At 33.1% G+C, this 18,244-nt stretch overlaps 1 protein-coding gene across 1 annotated transcript; it reads left to right on the top strand.

The window, feature by feature from the left end:
- The first annotated feature begins 16,270 nt into the window (after positions 1–16,270).
- On the top strand, positions 16,271–17,970 carry LOC121264598. Its single transcript, XM_041167857.1, has 2 exons — positions 16,271–17,419; positions 17,526–17,970. Exons 1-2 carry the CDS (start codon positions 16,504–16,506, stop codon positions 17,888–17,890), a joined length of 1,281 nt encoding a protein of 426 aa, XP_041023791.1. The 5' UTR covers positions 16,271–16,503; the 3' UTR covers positions 17,891–17,970.
- Positions 17,971–18,244: the final 274 nt, after the last annotated feature.

Raw genomic sequence — 18,244 nt, 5'->3', positions numbered from 1 at the left:
AGGCATCAATGCTGAACAACTGATCACTCTTTCTCGAGCTGTTGCATTGAACTTTTGATTCTTTGAAGCAAGAATGCTTTAGGATCCATTTTAAAAGTGAATCTAGTGATGAAGAAAATGAGGAAGGTTTAGAAAACCTGCAACATGTTCATAATGAATTGGTTGAAGAGGTTTCTAAGCTGAAGAAATTGAATAAGAGACTTTTGAAAAAGTTGAATCATTTTAATCTTGATAGGGAAGGCTTGGTTGCAAAAGTGAATGAATCACATGTTTTAATTGAGAATCTTAAGTCTGAAAATACTCTGCTTATTGAACAAAATAAAACACTCAAGAGGCTTAAAAATCTCATTGACCATTTAAGCAAATTCTCAAGTGATAAGCTTGACAAGATTAGGGGTTAAGAAAAAAAAAAAAGGGTGAATCGGTAAACCGGACCGGACTGAACCGAACCGGTGGGTTTGGTTTGGTACCGGATTCGGTCTGGTCTGGTACCAGTTCTATTTTTTTCAAAACAGGTAAAAATTGGTCCGATTCTTGTTTTCATTTTTTGGGACAAATGAATTTCTTCCCAGAAAGCTGTTCGAATGCCAACAAAAAACGTTTGAACGGATATGTATGTTCAAACATATCATACATGGGTGGTCGATCGATTCTAGTCTGTTTGACCAAATATACATGAGGGAACGTTCTAACAAACAAATTGATGGTCGAACATAAATTATATTTTTACAATTTACGGATTGAGTAAGCTGTTCAAATGTTTAATGAAAGGATTGAATGATTTGCCAGTTAACAGCCGTTCAAACAGTTTATTGTGATGTTTGAACGGTTGTTTGCGATGTATCATGTTCGAACATTTTATGGACGTTTGAATGGTTAATTATTTATTTTAACCAAAATTTTAAAACAAAATAGGCATAATTAAATAATATTAAAAAAATACATTACAAATTATTCAATACAAATAAAAGTAATCATAAGTCTGAACTAAATAAATAAAATACTGATAATACTAATAATGTCATCAACTTTATAATTAAATTCCAAAATTATGTATGCAAAACACGAAAATTAGTTGCTTGGAGGCCTGAACTATTGCATAAGCGTCTGCATTTAGAGTTGCATCTCTCTCTTGAACTCTTGTTGTTGTTCTTGTTGCTATTTGATGTGCATCTCCATGTCTGCTTGTTTTACCAATTGAGCCTCTAATTTATGTTGTCTTGCAATCAATTGTTCGATCATGTAATTCGCATTCTCTAATGCTATAGAAGTACTTGACTTTGAGAAAGAGGTAGAAGGCTTTACACAGTGATCCAAACCCCTCAAATATCCTGACAGAACTTGTGTAAATATTTAACCATCATTTGTTGAGAAATTTTGATCTGACACAGTTTCAGCACGCAAGTCAACCATTTTATCCTACACACAACATAAAGAATTAATATGTTTACAAATATTCAAATATGTTTAATTAAAACAGATTATAATACTTACATAATTTTCACGATCATTGGGATGAGTCTACTCTCCATTACGATCAGTATGTCATGCAATATATAATTTTATCAGATCATAATTGGTATTTGACTCTTGCTACAAGAAATATTTTTAAGATATAAAGTCAATATTAAAATTAGTACCTCCAAAAAATAAACTATATAAAATAAAAAGTATATTACCAATTTCATAGAGAGGTGATAGAAAGATATTGAGCCTGCATGATGATAAATTTTTAACTTAGATCTATTTGTTTTGTTTATAGAACTTTGCTCCTGCATAGAAGTTGTAAATATTAGTAAGCGAAAATGATAAATAGGACACGTAAAGAATTCATTTAAATGATCTTATATGATAGATCATTAAATATGTCGCAAATTTTTTTTCAATCAGAAGGTCAGACATCCTGAAAAGGATGCTGGCGTGCATCTTACCTGCGGAATGTATTACACATAAGTTCATCGGCAATCTTACGCTTCTCTTTTCGACAAAAATTTAGTTTGAAGTCATCATTGAAAAAAAAATATTCACAGATATTATCACTTAGAATATTAAATAATATAAATATAAATTCATTATTTAAATATTACGTACCAAACAACGCTTCTTGATAAGCTCTTTCACATATGAGACTTTATGCTATGAACTCATAGCCAAATGTGTTTAAGTCCTTGTAAGAGCACTCACATGCGATACAAGCCAAGCTGCTTGTAGTCACTCACCTCCAGTATGTTCGTCAGGAATGTTAACCTTAATCTTACCTATTTTTTACTATATTTCTCCAATGTCACGTCACTAGTAGTGCCTCGACCTTGACGAGATTGTACTCTTAACTCTATAAAATATTTAGTTATTTATCTTGTATCAATTATCAATTATCTTAATTGAAAAAAATGAGTATTAGATTAGATATGTACCTTGTTTTGTAGAGTCAATTTCTAATAGTGAATTAGACGGAGAGCTAGGAACAGGTGGAGATGGGATGGAAACTTCATTCCTCTTCAGTGACATAATTTCGAGATGCTGTGTAATGTGAACACAAAACCGATCAATCATCAGTATCAGTTTCATTTATAGATTCACTCTTATCATATGTAGATACTTCAGATGACTCAATATTTTGCTCAACTGTCGCATCAACAATTTCAACCTCAATATCTTCCCTATGTGATGGGATCACCTCATACCAGCTCAAATTTACAATTAAGTTAAAGACGAGTTGACTCTCTTGGTATGCTTCTTGAATAGAGGGATCATATTCATCTTTATATTGTCTCTACGCCTTATGGATAACGTCATATATATTTCTTAAAGAAAATTTTTATACTACTCACCATACATTTCCTAACTCAGGATCGTCTAAGTAGAATAGTTAAGATGTTTGGGAAGCCAAAATAAAGTGATAATCTTCATACATTTTTTTTTTATGTATTAATACTCAGAAAATATTTATCATGGCGCTCTCCCTTGGAGGATTGCCTACATCCCACCAATGACATTTAAATAGATACACTACAAGCTCTCCCAAATATCTTATTCCAATTATATTGACAATAACCCCATAAAAAACAACGTTGTCTCCTTCATGATTTCATTCCACTAGGACACCACTATTTTGTATTTTTATATAGCGTTCTTGATCCATTATATGATACCTACTTCCTCGAGAAATACATGCAGAATATGGAGCAACGCATCTTGAGAAGTCACCGCTAGTGCATACAGTTTGTCCAATATATAATTTGGATTACTCGCATGCAAATTTACAACCTACATATTAAATAATGCATAAACATCTAAAAATAAATAATCCAATGTATTTTTTTAATTTAGTATAGACTTGCATATGTAATGTAATTACCTGTTGTTCAAATCATTCCGGGAACTCCTCTTCATGTTTCTGGTCTATATCATTTACTCACAGTTCTTTGAACACATTAATATGATCACCGAAATTAAATACTACCAAAAAAATTATATTAATAAAATTTTATAAAATAAATTACAATATTAATTAACAGATAATGTGAACTTACTTCAAGTGGCTCTCTATCTCGAGGCAATTGTTTAGCACGTACCACTGAGTTTTCTTGAGCTCTCTTCCACACAAATCATAACCACGCGCTGCACCAAGTGGACATAGTTGTTGGGAAAACACAGAAAACTCATTTCGATGTCTTGCTTGTCAACATCAAAGTTTCTTTCCAGCTGATCAAATCTCGTGTTAACACCTTGGAAGTATTTGGAACAGAATATATGTCACTCATCATCAATATATGTTTATGCAATTGATCCTTTTGGACGGGCCATGTTATCCATTGTGTGTTTCAACTTCCCAATGAATCGTTCAATGGGATACATCTATCTATACTGGACTGATTTTGCGAGTCGAGCCTCACGTGGCAAATGAATGGCTAAGTGAACCATGACGTCTAAAAATGATGGTGGATAAATACTCTCTAGCTTACATAATATTATAGCAATTTCTTGTTCCATACGATCTAAAACTTCTACATTTAACGTTCTAGTACAAAAGTTTTTTTAAAAATGCACCAAACTCATTCAAAGTCACCTGCACATCTCTCGTCAAGTACTCCTGGATGCCAACAGGCAAGATACGTTGTAAAAATATATGACAATTATGACTTTTTATTCCAGTCATTTGTTCGCACACAGTTTGTTAGATTCAAGGCATACCCGTCCGGTAATTTAATTTTTATCAACCACTCACAAAATATAGCTTTTTCGTTCCTTGACAACGTATACTACTCAATTGACATGTAGACAGACGAACCACTTTGTTATAAATGCATTTCCGGACTTATTCCTAACCGTTTCAAATCTTTCCGTGAGTTTATAATATCATTCGTTTTGCTTTCAATTGACATCAATGTTCTCAACACAGACTCAGATATTTTTTCAATATGCATAACATCGAGACTATGCCACAATTTTAACGTTGACCTGTAGGGGAGTTTAAAAAATATATTCTTCTTCGTCCAATTCAACTCAGTTGCATTTCGTTTCCTCTTTCGTTGTTTTTTTTTTATCAAAATCATTAGTTTTGACATCTACAAATTGTACAAGTACATATTCGTCAGAAAAAATATGGTGGAGGGTGCCCCCATTCAACAATGTCATCAAACATCTTAACATTTCCACGCCATCTATAGTCATCAGGTAAAAATCAACGATGACCCATGAAGCATAGTTTCCTCCCATACATAAGCAATTCAGATTTAGTATGTTAGTTACAAGTTGGACATACCATTTTCCCCTTAGTACTCCAACCTGACAAGTTTCCATAAGCAGGAAAATTATTTATTGTCCATAACACGGCAGTATGCATTTTGAACAACTTGCTGGTTAATGAATCGAATGTTAAGACCACATTCTCTCACAAATCTTTCAATTTTACAATCAGTGGCCGTAAGTGTATGTCTATATCATTTCTCAATAATCTCGGATCTGGAATGAGCAAATTCATTATGAAATATGGATCTTTCATACACTTTCACGGTGGTAGATTGTACTGCATAAGTACAACAGACCAAGTACTATGAACACTCATTCAGTTGTTCATTCTCTCCCCAAAATAACACAGTCATTCTTACATGCATGTATTACGTTGTAGTCAAACACGAGTCCACTTTTCAATTATTTTGCTTCATAAAAGTTGCGGGGTAAAATATTGTCTATGGAAGTGCCTCTTTAAACAGTTCGAGCAACATATTAACAACCTTAATAGATATTCGGCACATGAATTTTATATGAAACAGTCTAACTGTAAATGACAACTTGCTATGCCAACTTCTACATCCTGGATATAACTCACGTTGTGAATCATTCCACAAGCGTGTAAAAGTGTAACAACCCGCATCATTTGAATTTGATGCGTCCGCATCACCTTTATCCATAAACATTTCCGCACTAATGTCACTCAACATTTGCTCCATATTCTCTTCATATTCATCACCAACAACCTTTGAATGTACATCTTCATTAATGTCTTCTTCTTCATGTCGAGACTTGAATAACTCTGCATATGGTTCTCCGTGTAAGACCCAATCAGTACAACTTTGGTCAATACCTTTGACAAACAAATGTTCTCTCACCAAGTCTATCTTATGAGAGCGTAAATTCTTACATTTTCTGCATGGACATCTAATATAACCATTACTATCAACTGTACAAGATGCGAACTCCAAAAATTTCTTAACACCTTCAGCATATATATTGTAGTCTTCACTCAACAAATCTCTAACTCACATCCAACTCTTATCTATGTCTAATACCTTATTGCAAACAGTCACGTGTATCAACAAGTAAGCATTTGTCTAACATATTGTGCAATTTCTTCATTTCACTTGGTAGTTGGTCATATCTCATACGAGATTGTAAAGTCATAATTGTCAACCTACCAACTATTATCTGTCACATCTAACAAAATTTCAGCAGCATCTCACTTTAACTGGAATTGCATATTGAGATAACAATATTGGAAAACTCTACCATAATCATGATGTTGGACACAACAAATATAGTTCGATAGTTTGCGACAATGATCTTACAATTCCAAATTATCCACTCTGGACAATTCAAGAGTTATCAAGCAACCGTTCAACATGATTGATAACTCTCGAACGGGTCTAATGGTTATTTCAATGCGACATACAAGATACGATAATATCACACAATAACAATACAAAATACGAGAATACAATTAAACAATACAAAAATATGTATTTTAAGTATTATGTATTTATATTATTTTCATATTAGGTATTAAGTATTTTTTAAGAGTATTCTCATTCTAACTATTCTAATTAAATATGTTAAGAGTTTTTTAATATTATTTATAATTTAAGTATTAGTTATTTTTTAAGTATTAATTATAATTTTTTCATTAATTATTTTTTATACTATTCTTATTAGTATTATGTATTTTTACTATTGTTTTTTATTATCTTCATATTAAATATTAAGTATTTTTTAAGAATATTGTTTTATACCATTTTCATTCAGCATATATAAATCAGGAGTACAATCGTTCGAACCCTAAAAGTCTGTTCGAACAGAAAAATCCGTTTGAACGATCAATTATAGTGTTCGTTAGAATCCAGAAGCGAAATGTACACAAACTCAAAAATCAATTCAAAGATCAATTCACAATAGAGATAAACACACAAATACATCACTTAAATATACAAAACACGAACATACTTTCAAATTCGTGTGCAACTCCAAACACTTTAATAAACACCTACACAATATATATATATATATATATAAACTATAAAATGAATATAATGAAGAAAATTAGTTAATGTAAAACTATGTTTAACAAAAATCATACCTTTAATCAATACAAGTGTGCAGCCCTTTTTGTAATATACATAGAATAAAGGACTGTTGGAAGAAAATGGAGGATTGTGGAGGATTTCAAAGAGAAAAGTTTGACTAAAGTTAGGTTGAAGGAGAAGAATGGTGAAATGAGGGATTGACGGCATTGGGAGGGATTTATGCATTTTGAACTTATTACAACGCACATAAGTCGTTATAATAAGTTCCCTTGTATCGAAACGGCTTCGTGCGATTTAATGTTCAACTTATTACGGCAGAATAATCTGTCACCTGGGTGACCTCTTAGGCAATTAAGCGTTCGAACGACAATATTTTCCAGTTGAATGTGAAAAATTCATTGAACGGTAAACTTTTCCCGCTTGAAAATCTTCGCAGAAGCGTTCGAATGTACTACTTTATGACAAAAACCATTTGAATATTTACATGTCGTTCGAACAGTTTGTATTGTTGTTCAAACGTTTATGATAGATATTGAAATATGCTATAATGATTATAGTTATAATTTGTATTAGTATATAGTATATAGTAATCTTAAGTGTTAGTAGTCTATAGTATTACTAACATTATAGTATTATTATATTAATATATAATATTACTAACACTGTAGTATTAGTAACACTATAGTCTATAGTATTACTAACACTAACATTATAGTGTTACTAACGCTAGTATTACTAACACTAACACTATAGTATGACTAACACTATAGTATTACTAACACTAACACTATAATACTAAGAATACTATAGTCTATAGTATTACTAACATTATGTTAACACTATAGTATTAACATAATTTTTCCCCACACGAGAATGTTCAATGTGTTGCTTGCTACAACTACATCATCAATAGGCCAAACATTAGCTATCCTATCTAGATTCTAAGTCAATTTATGGCAGAACCAACCACTTTCCACCTTGCAGCAGCACATAAGGTGCTTAGATATCTGAAAGGAGATCTTGGTCAAGGGATTTTTCTATCAGCTTCATCACCTATTCAGCTAAGGGGGTTCTGTGACTTAGATTGGGCCTCATGTCTAGACACTAGACGTTTTGTAATAGGTTATTGCTCATTTTTGGGAGACTCACTGATTTCTTGGAAATCAAAGAAGCAAACAGTTGTGTCTAAGTCATCTGCAGAAGCAGAATATAGAGCAATGGCTTCTGCCACTACTGAATTCGCATGGCTATGACAAATCATCTCCTCATTAATCATCCTCAAGTTGTTGTTTTATTTTGTGATAACTAGGCTGCACTTCACATAGCAGCCAACCCTGTCTTCCACGAAAGGACAGAGCATATAAGGTTGATTGTCATCTAATTAGGGATAAAATTCAAGAAGGGAGCATAAGAACAGCTCATGTTTGCACCACCTCACAACTGGCAGATATATTTACTAAGGCACTCCCCTCTTATCTACTTCAATCTCACATCTCCAAGACGGGAATAGCCAATATCTCTCCTCCATATTGTTGGGGGGGGGGGGGGTTATTGAAGCATGATGACCATGCTCGTGTGCACCACCATCAAGATGAGGCTCTTGATGGTGCTGATATGAAGATGCAGCATGCAGAAAGTACCATGCAATAGACTGGTACAACCAAGTTGATGGAAAGCACAAATACAACAGTTAAAAGGTGTAAAGTACTGGCACAGAAAAGCAAAGCAACAAAAGGAAAGTATGTGGCGACAGATCAACCTCAAAGGTTGCACTGATTACACACGAGTAAATAAAGTGATGAAAGAAATGAAAAGCAATGTCAAAGGCATCAAACTGCAATAGATTGCTCGTAAAACAGTAGAAGATAAAAGGTTAATTTTAGGACTCTTCCTTTTAGTCCTTTCTGTTTTTCTGCAATGTATATATGTGTGTGTGTGTGTGACAAAACCTTGTATCAATTACACAATGCAATAAGAATCGAGTTTTGTCTCAATACCTCTTGTCTTGGTTTTTCTCTCAAATTCTTACAACTGACGTCGACATTGCCTTGCCTAGCTGATGAGTACTCTCTCTCTCTCGATTTCTCTGTCACACTCTGTTTGCTACTTTCTCTCTCTGACGTTCTCTTTCTAGCTAACACTTCTCTGTTTTGTGTCTTTGTTCATCACTATGTACGCCAAGCCATGCTGCCAAGCCTAAGTCGCACGCTACACACCCTTGCCTCCCCAAGCCTAAGTTGGATCATCATTAATAGTAGGTAAATCACTAGACTTTACTAGTGTTGAGTTGACGTTTGGGTTGATTGAATGTTAGGGATTTTAATGATTGTTCAATATTTTGTGAAAATTTGAGCATGTTGATTGGTATTGTTGGGAGGGAAAGACATTTTTCTTGAGAATTGTTTGTTTTTGCATTATGTACTTGACTCATGTTTATACATTAGTATAGGATTGATGGTTATTGAGTCAATGGACTCACCCCTTTATCTTCACTATTTTCTTAGACGACTTTTGTCACGCCTCAATTATTCTTAAATATAGGAGGTGAAACTACTGACGTCAGAATGGTAATAAAAAGGAGTAAGTTAATTAAAAACCTTCATGATAAACTGAGTTCAAACCATTAAACTAATTAAACTCAAACTGTTCTTTTATAAAATCCCAAATAAAATTCTAACAATTCTACAGATATCACTTATTCCATAGCTTTCTTTCTAATCGGCCATCCATGTGTCATCTAAGTCTCTTTATTGGTGTGCCCCTCTTTAATTTCTGTAAAATAAAAAAACTTTATATGTAGAACGTAAGTCAATGGCTTGGTATGTAGGATTGATTAAGCTAGGTGTAACATGAGTCTCATTGATAAATCAAGAATAAACTGAAAATTAAAAATCATAACTAAATTATGGTATTAACGTAATTAAAGAGCTAGTACAATGTAAAAAAGCACTTCCATAAATTTTTCTACACAGGGAACTATCCCTTCAATGGTAGCTATCATTCCCATAAATTTCTCTCCATTTGGGATTTACACTTTCTTAATGTCCTTCGGTGTACTTATCCTTCCCATTTTCTTATCTGTTTAGGGTCTACACATTTTCAGTGTCTTTCAGTATGGTTATCCTCCCCACACATTTCTCATTGAGCGGGTCTACACCTTTTTATTCTTCTGATTATTGCCATATATATATATATATATATATATATATATATATATATATACAGAGGCCAAAATATGATTGGCATGCATATGTACGTAGTAGTATCTAATGACTTTGTTTGCTAGCAGATCATGAAGAAGTAAAAGCACCTAATTTGTTTGGATTCATTGCAACTTTGAAAACAATCCCATCTTCTGTAGCATAAGACAAACTTTTTGCATTTCAGGCATACCCAATTTCATCTATCTTATATTGAGATTTGCTGCACATACTCCGTTACTTATAAAGACCACCCATTTATGCCATCAGACATGTCAAGAGACTCATATGAGATTAACAAGAAGGCAACAATTTCACTTCATAAAAAATAAATAATGATATAATAAAGCAAAATTAGGTTTCATAAAATAATTAAGCTATTGCGGGAAAAAAATAACGTATTTGCTCCTGTATAGGCACTCAAGTTTCCAAGCTGTCTAGTAGCTAGATAGTTCTACTAATTTCAAAAGAATTTTTCTCTAAACATGCATCCAACAACGCAAGTTAATCCAAAAAAATTTCCATTACCCACTAACGTAATATAAACATATATTTCAAGTTCCAATCAACTACAAACAACACGATGTAAACATATCAAAAAAATGAAGAATAGAAATAGATCACTTACCGAAATAGTTCCAGTTGAAGAAGAATTGAAAGAGAATAATATTTTGAGTGAAGAAAAATGGCAAAAATCGAAATTTAATTGAGTGCAATGGAGAGCTTCAAGTTGAGGGTATTTATAGGGATAACACCATTAACTTGGGGAGGAGACTGATGGCCTGGAATTAATAAGGAGCTATGTTATGAACGACGACAACATACATTATAATCTGAAGGTCGGGTTGGGGGAGCTCGAACATTCTGTAGTTACTTGGCATCATGTGGTGCATAATTTTATGGAGCTTAGAGAGAGAGAGAGAAAGAAGAACGCTAGAATGATTTTTTGTTTGTTTTCCAGACAGTTGGAAGAAGTGTACAGCCGAAGAGAGGAGATTTCACATTAGAGTTCAGTTTCATGTGTTGGTATCCTTTTAGTGAAACGGTGCACTTTAAGTGCAAATTCATCAGCTCCCAATCGACTAGTACTTAACAGGTCGTTCGGCTTGGGTTTTTCTTGATGGTATGAAGCTACTCTTCCAAACCTTAATGACTTGGGCTTTTACTAAAAAAAAAAAAAATTATTGGGTTGGGTATTAGAATTTTGATGGTTGTGACAGTTGGAATAGAGAGCACCTGATAAAATTATAAAAGAAATGTGAGACAAGTGCATGCCACGTGACATAAGTGGATTTGGCTAAATTAAGAGAAATTCTGTTAGCAGTTTATTTTACTTGGAAGAACTTTTGAAACATTTGACTTTGGAAGACTTTTGTATTTAAATTCTTGTTATTGTAGATTTCAAGTTAAAGGGTTCACCCCGGAAACGGGGTGTGACATATTGCATTTACTCTCTTGCATGGATTATCTATAAAGATAATGACAATGAGTAAGTTTTGTTATTACGTTTTGGGTTGATAGATAAGACTTAACTATAAGGATAATGGGTATATAAGAGTTGATAAGAGATTAAATTTATCTACAATACTCTATTTGATTAGATAAAATTGACTATTGGATGAAGATGGAGATTTGAAAAATGCAAAACTCGAAATTTGGATAAAGGCCACACTTTCTAGAATAGAATTCTAAAGAAGGGTTAGTGTTCCAATAGGAACTTGTTACGACAAGCCATTTGTAGATTTTCACGCATTTTGACATTAAAAAAGAGTTGATTAATTCAAGAATCTTTCAAGGAGCACGAAATTGGTTAATAAAATTACCAAATTATATATTGATAAGGTACCCAAGTGTGCCAAGAGAGAAAAGAGTTTCGGGACTTTTACAAGCATTATCGCTCTTGGATTTTTTGTAAACCACACATTGAAACAAGAATATTGATATTGTGAATTGAAGTGAGTTCAGCCACCAAATATTCTAAAAGAAGAATTCAAGTTTGAAGATTTTCAGAGCTGCTACTACAATAGGGACAAAACGGATCGTTTTGTAGTAGCCAGTAAAAGATTCATAATACAAAGGATTTGTAAGAAACTTACTAGTATTAATCTTCAAATAGTGGAATTGGTTTGTTCTGGGTAGTGTGCCTTGAAGTGGTTTTACCTTTAAGAGTTTTTTAAAAGGTTTTACTCCATCACCAAAATCCATTGTCTAGCAGTGGGTTTGTTTTCCATTATCATTCATATTTTTTTGTCTATTTCATTGCTAATATTTTACATGAATTAAAATTAGACAAAGAATTGTGACATACACATATTCACCCCCTTTAGGTGTTATTTATGGAAAATCTTATAATTACAAGATTAATCAGCATGATTTTAGAAACTCTATATATGGAATTTATTAATCGCATTATTTTATGAAATCTAAGAAAAAGGCACTTGTTCTACTATTGAAAGCCAATTAAATACGAACATCGATTTTTTTTTTGTTATTTCTTCTATTTTGTCGTGGGTTTTATATAGTCTTTTTTGTTTTTTAAGGGAAACTGTATCATTCATTCATTAGAGAAACTTATATTCAAGATTTGATACATTTTGAGATGTCCTCATATCAAACGTGACATCATAAATCAAAATAATGTATTTAAACCTCCACCAGTACACTATTTCCTTTTGTGACTGGTCTGGTATTCACTATTGGCAATACTCTCTACAGACAAATGTCCAAGAGACAACACTCTCTGCCTAAATAGAGACTCAACCTCATAGAAATAGAGGACAACCTCTACAGACAAACGTCTGAGAGACGAACATTTTTTTTTTAATTTTAATTAACAATTAGGAAAGTAGTAAGATAGATGTGAAAAATGACGGATTACAGTTTGGACCAATTCCGGTAGACTTCGAAATTTGTGACGACCCATGAAGACAACATACTTGTCTCTTTTTAGCCATAAAGGTCAGATCTGAAAGGTTTGGTTATAGCGAGTCCAGTAATCTGGCATGTGTGTCGAGAAGAGCAGTCGAAAGGGGTGGAGCGTGAGAACCACGTGCAGATGTGGGCGGCGCATGAGAACCATGTGCAGTGATTTTTGCAAAACTATCACTTTCCTTCGAACGATTTTTGATCTGTGAATCTGCTTGTGCCACGCGTCTCACGAAAGTTGTCCGAAAGCTATAGATCTGTCTTTTTTGAACTTGAAGAAATCAAAATAAAACTAAGCAAAAAAAACCTTGATAGACAAGGTGGGTGAATGGAGGAACCTTCTCTAACAAAAAATAAGATCTGGAGCTAGCCTTTAATTTTGTGTGTGTGAGAGAGAGAGGGGATATAGTCGATCTCTTATTATAAAAGAGAAAACGCAAGCCTTCTTTTTAATTTTTAGAACGTTTGAGCCCCAATTGTTGAGTTTTTTTTTTTTTTCCTTGTATTTCAATATTTATAGATGAGAAATTCTTTAGGTCCTGAATTAATGTCCCGAATGAGATTTTTTTTTTTTATCGAATGATTAAGAAAATATTTTTTTAATGATATTGTGAATTTTTATTTTTTTTTAAAAGTGTTTATGATGATTAAAAAAAATACATAAAAAAAAAGAAGAAAAAAAATTATACTATACGGGACATTTTTTGGGTCCCGAATTAGCAGTACCCTTTATAGATTGATAAACGTCTAGCTATATATGTATTTCATATATCTTGTCAGTATTAAAAATAAATAATAAAAGTAAAACTATATATAATAATATTTAAGAAGGGATCGACGCTGCTAGGACGACCGAAAATCATACTAAAGCATTTGTGTGTATACTTTTTTTTAATATTTTAAAAACACGCACAAATGCTATAAAAATAAATAAAAAATAAAAAAACAAATACATTTATCGATACACTTGGAAGCACATGATTCATGAGGCAGCTAGCTAAACATGCATTATCCTTTAAGACACGGGTGGGACGGTGCATGGAAGACAACCTTCTCTTGGGTGGTCGGTGCTCAAAGGGATGACTGACGTACGTTCCACTATTTGAGGGCCGGGGTGAGTACTGAGTAGTGAGGGTTGGAAATATTTTGTTAAGTTGCACGATGCTACTTTCGATTGTTATTGATAAGGGTGTGTGTGGATATTGAAGTGAGTTGAGTTGGATTGAGTTGTGATGATAAAATATTGTTAGAATATTATTTTTTAATATTATTATTATTTTAAAATTTGAAAAAGTTAAATTGTTTATTATATTTTGTATTGAGATTTGAAAAAGTTGTAATGATAAGTTGAAATGAGTTGAGGTGAGTTTGGTAACCAAACGCACCCTTAGCGTTTGAACATTAATTTTAAAACTAATATATATATAAAATGAAACCTTTTTCATATTTTAATATATTAATATAATAAACCATGAATTTATTTAATTAAAATGTTAGTTTTAAGCTTCAAACAAGTATAATAAATAAATTAACAAAAATAAATAAATTTTTAAAAACTAGAATAAAATAAGTTAATAACCAGTGAAAACTGAAAACCGATTGTTTATTGTACGAGTTAACATTGTACGAGTTCCAGACCAGCCTCGTGCATGCAAGCTCAGCTCGTAGTCAGTCCAAATGGCCCACCCATACCCAGATTTTAGAGCCCGAACCAAAATCGAAGTCGCAAAAGTCGGCGGATTGGAGTTAGTACGACATGGAAGACCTCGATCATTGGTCCGGACTTCGAAACGTTATACCAAAAAGTCAGCAATTTCGGCCGCGGTGCACGTTGATCATTATATTTCCAATAGATAAATTTAAAAAAAAAAAATGAATCTGTAAATAAAAAAATAAATGAATCACCACAAATACATTAATGTTGATCTCTAAAGAAGATTAGAGAAAAAAAAAAAAAGAATTAATTAAATAAAGGAAAGAGTAGAGACAAAGATATATAACTCGATGCATTCGCGGAAGAAGCCTATTTAAAAATTCTATTTGGTAATTCTGACCTTTGAACAGTCGATGTTGGAAAATAGGTAAACCAACACTCTCAATTAATATATTCATTGTCCAATCCGTCACATGTTTGCCGATAATCTTAGGGTTCGTTTGTTTTCAGAAATGAAATGAGATGAGATGAGATTAAAGTTAAAAAGTTAAATAAAATATTATTAAAATATATTTTTTAATATTATTTTTATTTTAGGATTTAAAAAAGTTGAATTGTTTATTTTATTTTGTGTGTAAATTTGAGAAAGTTATAATAATGAAGTGAGATGAGATGAAATGAGATGTTTCCTGAAAACAAACGAGACCTTAATTGCCATGCTGTTTCAAGTTTTAAAATCTCATCTTTGAAAGTGATTTCCAGTTTGTAAGGGGGTCATCAAACTCGATAAGCATGTTCTCTATTTTCAATCGAAATTAAGGATTGTTTGATGTTTAATAACAAGAAGAATGCTATGCATTAGTTACTATTTATTCTCACATTTTATATTTATAATTTTTTTATAAGGTGTGAGAGTGTTTTTTATAAAATGTGAAGTGTGAAATAATAAATAATAACTGATGAGAAGAATGTTTTGACAATTAAAATGTACGTCAATCTTATAAAATTTTCAAAGGAAAGACAACCCCATGAATTAAGATTTTTTTGTAAGTTCTTATTTGGACATTATATAAATATATTACATAGTAAGATAAAAATAAAATGATAATATATATGATGTATATCATTACTTTTTTTAAATAATCACACTATGTTAATCTTATGGTATGTCTGTTTATTTTCCAACAGTAAAAAAAGTATTTAGCTAAGAAAAACATTCAAAAGATTAAATTCTGATAATGAACCAAATTGATGTGTCAGCATTTCAAAATTCTTACGCTTCCTTTATTTTTCAAAAACATCTCATTTAATTATTATAAATTTTTAATTTCTAATATAAAATAAAATAAAAAATTTAATTTTTTTAATTTTAAATTAAAAATAATATTAAAAATAATATTCTAATAATATTTTATTTAAATTTTTAATTTTAACCTCAACTTTTTTTTTTATGTAAAAACAGAGAGCCCGAATTACAGTCCTGTCTCTAGTCGCGCGTACGTTAAGGCTAAATCAACGTAATAAAGAGTGGATGGCAGACAACACGGTGAGGGCTTAATTTGTCTTGATGTTCTTTATCGTACACTCTATACGCGACCTCGAGTGCGCGTAGGGCCAACATTTTTTGCTGTTCTAACGTGAATTCAACGACCAACCTAAACCCCAGCCATGTACTCATCTGCCGACATTATTCTTCCCCCCCTAAATTTAATGGATTATAGCTCGATCCCTCTCCATCTACCCTCCTACTATTATTTTATGCTTTGGTAACCTCTGTTTAGCTTCCTTAATCTCAATTATCTGCAACAATGTTTTTGCTGACAATTTTGAACCCTTCCCACCATGTTTCTATTTAAGTATTGCATGCCAGACTTTGCCTACCAAGGTAGCCGGCTACTGATCCATCTCTTTCCCTGAATGAACAATGACTGATTTTTCACGTAATGCCGATTCCGGGTGTTTCTCCGGCATGTTTGGCCGGAATTCATGCTTTAGGAGCCTCCCAACTCACCCAGCCGATAATGTTATTGATTCGAAGACAATCGACAAGTCTGACGATCAGAAGGAAAATCCGACAGCCAAGGCTAAAATCAAAGCTCCAGCTAGCCCAGGAGTCATTGCTCGACTAATGGGCTTAGATTCATTGCCGGAGACAATTTGGGTCCCTGGAAAAGTAACCTCTGATTCACTTGTGCGCAGTAGGTCAGTTAGTTTTGCGGATTATATGCTGCAGTTGGATATAAGCCAAACTCAGCATCGCCGGGTTAGAACATCGGTGTCGTTTCGGGAGGTTCCAGCGTTGCCACATCAACAGAATCGTGATCTCTTGGTTGTGTTTCTGGATAATGTGGATAAAACCAAGGGAAAGGGAACGAAGGTGAGAAAATGTGAAAGAGATTCTGGAGATTTGAAGCAGAGGAAGGCCGAGCAGAGAAGCAAGAAGAAGGAGAACACGAGGGAGATCAGAGCTTCTGTGAAGACGAAGAAGAAGAAGAAAATGGGGAATCAAGAAAACAACAGGATCTCCATGTTAAGGAACGAGCCTAGGAGAGTTGTCTCCACTAACCATTCTAACCGCAATACTACTGGATCTGCTAAGCGTTTGAGCCTTCTTCCAACTCACAAGAAGAATGAGGACAGAACTGATGTTGCAAATTTGAAGGAGAAAAGTCCACTCAAGCCGATAAATCAGAAGAAGCAATCTGTGGAAGCCAAGCCCAAAAGGAACAGAAAACCTCAGGGTACTTTAGCTGTTGAAGTAGAGCGTGATGAACGTCGTGACTCTCAAAATTCAAGTCCTATATATCTTCTTGAAGTCAATGATTCTGAAATGCAACAAGGTCATATATCAGTTTCTATTTTCCTGGAATTTTACCAATATTTATATATATGCATGTGTGTGTTATCATTTTCTAACTCAATTTCTGTTGATGATATTTGTTACAGAAGCTCAAAGGCCTCTGGAGTTGAATTTAAACCGAACATCTTCACCAAAAGTTTCTTATACGGATGATCTTAGAATAGGAGCAATCAACAAGGACTGCGACAACCAAATGGACATTCCAGAAACACAGTATTATGTGGACGTGGTAGGGCAGCTTTTTAGGATGACAGAAACGGATATTGAAGAGTCAAATTGGATAGCAAAGAATTCCCTTGGATTTGAAGGGTTTGAAGAGGTCTGCCAAGAGCTCGAGCGATACATTCTGGATGTACTACTAAACCAGGTTTTAGATGAACTTGTAGAGATTGATCCCTTTGAAAATCTGGTACATATAATGCTTGAAGAAGCAAATAAAAATTGGGTATAAACTCATGTGTCAAGTTTGCTTTTATTTTTATTTGTTTCTTTTTGTGCAAATTAACTTCGAGACTCGGAGCTTTCAGCTTTCACACTTCTCAGCTATTTTACATATTGGACATATATGATTCACGAACAATATTCGATGCTTTAACGTACGTGAAAATTAAACATCAAACGGGAAAATACATTAATTACGTACACCCGTTAATATATATATTGTTCGATCTATGGCTAGACATATAGTATTCTAAATTTACAAAAAGGAGATGATCAATATCCAAGATATATAGTACCGGACACAACGTAAAATGAAAAATAATTTTTATGATCATCTTTTGATTATTCACTTATGTATGTAGCA

Source organism: Juglans microcarpa x Juglans regia, chromosome 5D, assembly GCF_004785595.1.
Source record: "Juglans microcarpa x Juglans regia isolate MS1-56 chromosome 5D, Jm3101_v1.0, whole genome shotgun sequence".
Taxonomy (NCBI): Eukaryota; Viridiplantae; Streptophyta; class Magnoliopsida; order Fagales; family Juglandaceae; genus Juglans; species Juglans microcarpa x Juglans regia.
Note: the sequence above shows the minus strand (reverse complement) of the source record. Positions and strands in the feature narration are given on the sequence as shown.